This window comes from Elephantulus edwardii, unplaced genomic scaffold (genome assembly GCF_000299155.1).
Source record: "Elephantulus edwardii isolate Elephantulus edwardi_28Jun2011 unplaced genomic scaffold, EleEdw1.0 scaffold00048, whole genome shotgun sequence".
In the NCBI taxonomy this organism is placed as follows: Eukaryota; Metazoa; Chordata; class Mammalia; order Macroscelidea; family Macroscelididae; genus Elephantulus; species Elephantulus edwardii.
Window position 1 is genome coordinate 6,012,548 of NW_006399798.1, and position 7,334 is coordinate 6,019,881.

General features: G+C 55.2%; 1 protein-coding gene across 1 annotated transcript in view; it reads right to left on the reverse strand.

Moving 5' to 3' along the window:
* The window catches only part of ITGB4 (integrin, beta 4), a 38,994-nt gene that overhangs the window by 17,741 nt on the left and 13,919 nt on the right, over nt 1-7,334 (reverse strand). The window contains exons 10-18 of the mRNA XM_006886369.1: nt 5,839-5,928; nt 5,403-5,525; nt 4,703-4,867; nt 4,492-4,568; nt 3,281-3,483; nt 1,658-1,761; nt 1,442-1,540; nt 1,161-1,290; nt 189-311 (exon numbers count right to left, since the gene is read on the reverse strand). Coding sequence (XP_006886431.1) covers nt 189-311; nt 1,161-1,290; nt 1,442-1,540; nt 1,658-1,761; nt 3,281-3,483; nt 4,492-4,568; nt 4,703-4,867; nt 5,403-5,525; nt 5,839-5,928 — 1,114 coding nt within the window. The remainder of the gene's footprint in view (nt 1-188; nt 312-1,160; nt 1,291-1,441; nt 1,541-1,657; nt 1,762-3,280; nt 3,484-4,491; nt 4,569-4,702; nt 4,868-5,402; nt 5,526-5,838; nt 5,929-7,334) is intronic.

Below are 7,334 nucleotides of genomic sequence, written 5' to 3' on the forward strand. Positions count from 1 at the left end.
GGAGGAAGAGGAGGAGGATGAGAAGGAAGGGGAGGAGGGAGGGAGAAAAGGGAGTGGAGGACGGGGAAGAAGGGAGTTGAGGAGGGGGAGGAGCGAGAGGAGGAGGGAGTGGAGGAAGGATGGGAGGAGGGAGACGGTCCCTTGCCGGCTGACCGGCTGCCCCCACCCCGCATGGCCTGCCCCCTCACCCTTCTTCCTGTGCACCAGGACGGTGCTGTTGGGCCCGGGAGCGCCATCACCCTCCACCGTGTAGCTGTAGGTACAGTCATCGTCCTCGTCCCGGAAGGAGCAGTACTCCACCACCTCCTCCGCTGAAGCCAGAGACGGTCAGATGGTGCCCAGTCCAGGCCACAGCCCACCCCTCCCACATGCACAGTCAGATGACACCCAACTAATCCCCCGCCCGGGAACCTGTCACTGCAGTCAGGCAGATGGCACCCCACTGACCCACTTGGAGCACCCCACTGCAGTTACAGTCAGAAGATGCCCCATCTGGAACTCAGCCCACCCCCTCCCACATTCACAATCAGATGGCACCCAACTAACCCCACGCCCGGAGGACCCCCACTGCAGCCAGTCAGAGGGTACCCACCCCACCCGCCACCTGGAGCACCCCCACTACATCCACAGTCAGACAGCACCCACCCACTACATGGAACACCTAGGGCCTAGGGTCCTTATGCTAGTGCACCCCTGGTCCCTACAGGGTCTGAGGTATCTTCCTGGGAAAGTGACTCTCCACCACTGTGACATCTGGACACAGGGACGTTGGTGGGGGGGAGAAGGGCCTCCCTGGGGCCCAGGAATGTCCCAGGATTCCAGTCTGTCCCCCTCACTTTTCCACCCTCTGCACTACCCAGGGCATGGCAGTAGAAAGTGGCTTTGAAGCCGGAGAGGCTATGGGCCCAGCCTGATCATGTGCCCTCTTGGCCCGTGTGCCCTACCTGGCTCTTTGCCCCCTGCCTGGGCCAGGTGCCTCCTGCCCACACTTTTTGGTGCTGGCTCAGCTGTGAACACTCTGGTCACCCCGTGTGTCTCCAGTCTAGGTTCTGTGTCCCCTAGTTCCCTGTGGGACCTCAGTCCAGAAAGTAGTGCTGTCCAGAGGAGTGGACTCCGTGTGCCCCACCTGGGCCCTCTGCACCCCAGCCCTGCCCCCACACCTTTCTTCAGCTCGTCCACCATCTTGACCTTGAAGCTGCATTCCTGGCATGTGGGCCCCTTCTTCTCCCCAGTGCCCCAGGCCTGGCACTGCACGCAGGAGCGCAGGTCCTCACAGAGCCCCAGGCGGATCTGTGAGGGAGCAGAGGGGCCCATGGACACTGTGCTGAGGGTGCCAGGCCCAGCCCCCTCCAGGCTCCTGGTCTCGGCCAGCGTGGACCCCCATCCCGCCTTGTGCCCCTGGGCTGCCATGCCCACAGCCCATGCAGCCCCCCAGCCTCACCGCTGAGTAGTTGATCTCACAGGTGGTGTCCGTGTACAGTGACTGCTGGTTACAGCGGCAGCGTCCGCACTCACAGTGGCCACGTCCGTTACAGATGCCCTGGGGTGAGGGAGGCAGCAGTGAGCTATCTGTACCCCATTCCTGCTCTCCCCCTCCTCTCTGTCTACTGGGCATGCTCTTGGCTACCCCACCTTACCTGCCCAATGCCCGGCTTACCCCATTGCTGTCAATGCAGGTGGCGTTGCTGAGGGGGCAGTCACAGCTTGGGCCTGTCCAGCCAGGCTCACACACACACTGGCCCATGGTACAGTGTCCTCGGTCTGCAGAGATGGCAGGGAAGGGAGAGGGGACCACGCTGGAATCTGCAGCCCCAGCCTGCCTGTTTCCAGGGCAGGACCATGAAAGCTGAGCATGGAGGAGAGGTGCAGTCTGGGGTGGGGTCAGCTCTTCCTCTCTCTCCTGGATCTTCTCTCTTGGTTTCTTCCTCCAACCCTACTTCTATTATTATTATTATTGTTATTATTAATTGTTATTTTGTGTGGTACAGGAGGAGATTGTCCCTCCTTCTCCAGCAAAGCATCTGGTGGATTTGAACTGCACACCTCTAGGATTGCAGTGCAGCTTCTTGCCACTAGGCCACCAGAGCTCGCCCCAACCCCACTTCTACCACCACTCTGCGGCCAGAGCAACCGTCCCCAAACACAAACCCAACTGTGTGTCTCTCCTACTTAAGGAGAATCAGTGAATGAAAGAAAGACCCTCGACAAGATGGATTGACACAGTGAGGGTAGCAACGGGCTCAAGTGTGTGAAGACAGGGAGGATGTGCAACAATGAATGAACGGAAGTCCTAAATCTTTGTAACCTTTCTTTAAAATTAATAAAAAAAAGATGTATGCACACCCATGTTTATTGTGGCTTTGTTCACAATAGCAAAGAGTTGGAAACAACCCAAGTGCCCATCAACAAACGAATGGATAGAGAAACTCTGGTATAGTCACACATTGGAATACTACGCTGCATTGAAAAACAAGGAACTCATGTAATACTATTCAAAATGGGTGACCCTGGAGGACATTATGCTGAGTTAAATATCTCAGTCACAAAAGGACAAATATTGCATAGGGCCACTGTTGTAAAACAGGACTGACATTGGGGTTGGGGGAAGACTGAGAAAGATGGGTTTAATAATGTATACTGCATTGAAACAGATGAGGGAGAAAACTTTAAAAGGGATATGTGACTAGGTATTATTGTCATGACAGGAGTCCAGAGTGAAGGGTGCACAGTGGAGTGGATCTGGGGGGAGGGATTGCATAACAATGAAAGAGTTTTACATTTCAAGGAGAAGAGTGAATGGGGAGGAGGGGATGGGCAGGGAGAAACGTGCAACAATGAATAACTGGAAACCCTAAGTCTCTGTAAACTTTCATTAAAATTAATACAAAAAATAAAAGATGGTGAGGATAGGACAGGGTTCAGATCTGCTGTTCAGGAGTGGCTATGAATTGTACTCAACTGGATGAAACCTAACAACCACCACCACCACCACCACCACCACCACCACAGACACTCCCCAGCCGGGCTGACCTGAGCGGTGCTGACCCTAAGAGGACGCAGACCTGAGCTGACAGAGGGGGTCAGGGGAGCCAGCGTCTTAAAACACCAGGAATGTTGCGCTGTCAGGGACCCGGGGCATCGTATTTGTAGATGAAAAAAATGACGTCTTGGGTGGGGAAGGATTTGGGGGATACTCAGGGTGTCTGCAGGCCGAGGACGACCCAAACCAGGGGCTGAAGTGAGAGCTGCACTGGCAGGGTGCGGGGTGGCCCCAGCTCACCATTGCAGAGGAAGCCGGAGGTGCGGGGACACTGGAAGTTGTCGTACTCGCAGAACTGGCCCACGTAGCGGCCCTCGCCGTAGCACAGGCAGCGGCCGCACTGGCACTCGCCCCGGCCCGAGCACGGCCTGTCCTCGCCCTCCCGCATGCAGGGCTGCGTGTCGCTCAGGGAGCCGGTGGAGCAGTTGCAGGTCTTGCCGCTCCTGGGGAGGGACAGGTCACTTGTTGTTGCTGTTGTGTACCGTCCAGTCAGAACTGCCTCGTAGCTGACCCTCCAGCAGGGTTTCAGAGGCGTTAAATCGCACGGGAAGAGACTGCTCATCTTTCTGACGGAACCGTGTGCCTTTGCAACGGCAGCTCAACTCCTCACCACCAACCTCCAAACCTCCCTCGTCTTCTTGTTCTGTCCTCTCGCTTGGGAACCGACCCACAGCTGTCACATTTCACAGATAGGAAGACTGAGGCTCTGCGAGGGCAGAGGCAGGCTGATGCCTACAGACAGCCGAGACCTCAAGCCTCAGTGTCCAGATATGCCCACTCCCACGTTCCTCCCTTGAGCCACCACATCTTTCAACGATGTTCTCAAGCCTTCAAAGTCCTTGTTTTCATTAGTGGGGGTCAAGTCTATTCCGTCCCAGTGACCCTTGTGACACAGTAGACAGCCACGTGGGTTCTTTGAGGCTGGAATCTTTTCCAGGGTCTGATCTTTAGGCTTTTTCTCCACAGAGAGGAAGGATGGGTTTGAACCGCTGACCTTTCAGTCAGCAGCTGAATGCCTAGCCACTGCACTACCAGGACTCCTTCAAAGCCCACACAGTCACATGATTCTATTTCTGATGATGTAGTATAGGCTTGCAGGGCTGGCATAGTACACTGGCTGCTGAGCAGAAGGTCAGCAGTTCAAACCCCCTGGCTGCTCCTGGAGAAAGTATCACTTCCGGATACCAGATCCACTCAATGGTGGTGGGGGTCCAGGCTCATGACTCAGAAGAAAAAAGGTACCAGAGAGATGGAGGAAAAGTAGCTTTCCCTCCCTTTCTGCCCTGGTCTCCATCCTGACAGCTGCCCATCCCACTGTGTGTCCTTGCAGAGGCTGCCTGCACATCTGTAGAGCAAAGTACTTTTCACAGTGTGTCAGACAAGTGGATATTCCCTCCTCCACGGCCTCCAATCCCCTCTCCAGGCAGCTGGAGCCGGCCCTGCACACTCACCAGCCCTCACTACACACGCAGTGTCCACACATGAAGTCCCCATTGAAGTTGCAGGAAGCTGACCGCACCTCTTTTTGCTGGAACGAGACCATTGGGAAGGTGTGTGGTGGGGGAGGGGGCTTGGAACACTGACCTCTGCCCCCCCAGGGAAGGCCCAAGGGCTACCATGTGACCAGAGGGGGCTCCCCCTACCCGCAGGACCTCACAGTACCAGCTCGCAGGCGCACACGTCACAGATGATGCCCACGTCTATTTCAAGACCATCAGAGAAGGAGGGCTTCAGGTGGATTTTTCCCTCCTGGTCGTCTTCTGGCAACTGGCACACATGCGTCCCATCCACTTCCTCAACGGCCCGCAGTTGCACGTCGTACATGCCCTGCAGACAGAGATGCCCTGTCAGCTACCACACGTTCCCTGCCTGCCCCCCAGCTCCCTGCCTGCCTGCTCTGGGCCTGCAGACCTGCTCTACCCAGCTGCCTGCCTGCCCCCCCAGCTCCCTGCCTGCCTGCCCTCAGCCTGCACACCTGCTCTACCCAGCACCACTGTCAGCTACCACACACTCCCTGCCTGACACTCAGCTCCCTCCCTGCCTTGGGCCTGAAGACCTGCTCTATCAAGGCACAGCCACTCCAGCAACAGCAGTGACAATGACAGCTTCCTGTAGCTTCGCTACTTGATCCCTCTGATTCATTTCACCACCTCCTCCCTCAGGGCTGTTATCATTCCATGGCATGGATGAGGCTGAAGTCAAAGGGAGAGCCCTCGGAAGCTCACATGAGTTGCTGACCCAGCGGGATTTGAACCCAGGCCTGCCCCTCTTTAGAGGTCCCACTCTTGACCCTGCTCAAGAAAGCCCCAGCCCAGGAGGGTGCTGGTCCTCCCTGCCCACTGCCGGCCGCCCTGAGGCATACCACTTCACCACGCCGAATGTGGAAGGACCCGGTAGATGTCTTCTGAAATAGCTTGGAGGTGACCTCTGTCCTCACCCCTCGAGGGCTCTCCAGCGCACGGATGTCCAGGTTGGAACGAATTCTCTAGAGGAGGGTGGTAGTCAGTGGTCTCAAAGCATGGCAGTGGTCTGTGGCCTTGGGGGCAGCCTAGGTGTCCCCCCTTTGGCCTGACTGCCCTTCACTCCCACCTGCATGAGAGATGGGGTGATGGTGGCAGGGTCACGGTGTCAGAAGCCTAAGGTCCAGATCCAGTATGGCTCTGCAGCCCCTTAATGACCACCAGAGACCTTTCATCACCAGTACAACCCCTTGCTTAACCCAGACACGCCTTGTCCACTCCGCTCCACTCCAGCCCTGCCCCCGAAGGGCTCAGCCCAGCAGCCCCAACTAGGCCTACTTTAAAGGCTTCCTTCAGCAGCTCCACGATGTTGGACGAGTCCTCCTGCAGCACCCCCAGTGAGGAGACGGGGAAGTAGGTATGCAGCTTCTGCAGAGACCGAGGACAGTCCCCCTCAGCCCTCCACTGGCATCATCTCATGGAGATCATCGATGCTACTATCCAGGCTTAACCCCATTTCACAGACGTGAACACTAAGGACTGAACCCACCTGCTGTAGTTGAAAGCCTGCCCTCTTAGGCCCCACTGTTAGGGAGGCACACGAGCTCCTCCTCCCACCAACACCCACTCTGGGGAGTCCTAAAAGCTTTGGGGGGTGTTAGGATTGATTGACTTGTGTACCCTAACATACATGCTATAAATGCCAACCCCTTTATGAACATCACTCTGAAAACCAGCGTGCATGGGACCCAAGCGATAGTGTTTTCAGTATGGAGAAGAATATTGAGAGTACCATGGACTGCTAGGAAAACAAACAGATTCATCCTGGAGAGGGTTAAACCAGGCTGCTCCTTGGAGGCAAGGACTCTGAAGCTCCATCTAACATACTTTGGACATGTTGTGAGGAGGGACTGGTCCTTGGAGAGGGACATCATGCTTGGGAGGGTGGAGGGACAGCGCAGGAGAGGAAGGCCCTCTATAAGGTGGCTTGATTCAGTGACTGGGATATCGGGATGGGAGTGTCAGAGACAGTGCAATTGGCACAGGATAGAGCAGAGTTTAGGGCTGTTGTACATAGGGTCTCTATGAGTCGCAAGTGACTCGACGGCACATAACTACAACAACAACATGTGCATGTGAAGGTTGGAGAATGAGTAAGACACATTGAGGAGGAACACATGCCTTTGAATCGTGGTGCTGAAGAATATATTGCTATCTGTTCATCTAGATGATAACATAATTATGATAAAAACAAAAGGGGAGAAATATGGGAAACCAATACTAAATATTTGTAATAAAATGAATGCTACTTTTAAAAAAAGTTTTTTTAAAAAAAGAATATTGCTATCCCAGGGACGGTCAAAAGCACGAACCGATCTGTCTTAGAGCAAGGATGGTGGGACTTTACCTCACATTCTCAGGACATGCTAGCGGGAGGGGCCCCGCCTTGGAGAGGGACGTCATGGTTGGCAAAGGGTCAGAAAAAGAGACGAAGACCCCCAACAAGACGGACTGACACAGTGCCCACGCCAGTGGGTTTAGGCATAGCAGATTGTGAGGGTGTGGCAGGATGGGATGGGGTTTGGTGCTGCTGCACGTACATGGCTGCAGTGAGGAGGGGAGGACTTGATGGCACATAACAACCACGTACATGTGGATAAAAGGGGCCCGGAGGCACAGTGGCTAAAGAACTTGGCTGCTACTCGGAAAAGGTCAGTGATCTGAGGCCACCAGTGGCTCTGCAGTAGAATGTTGAGGCAATCTGCATCTGTGAAGATTTCAACTCTTTGAAGTGTTTATCCTCTGCCTGGTGCAAGTGCGTGTAGAGTGATACG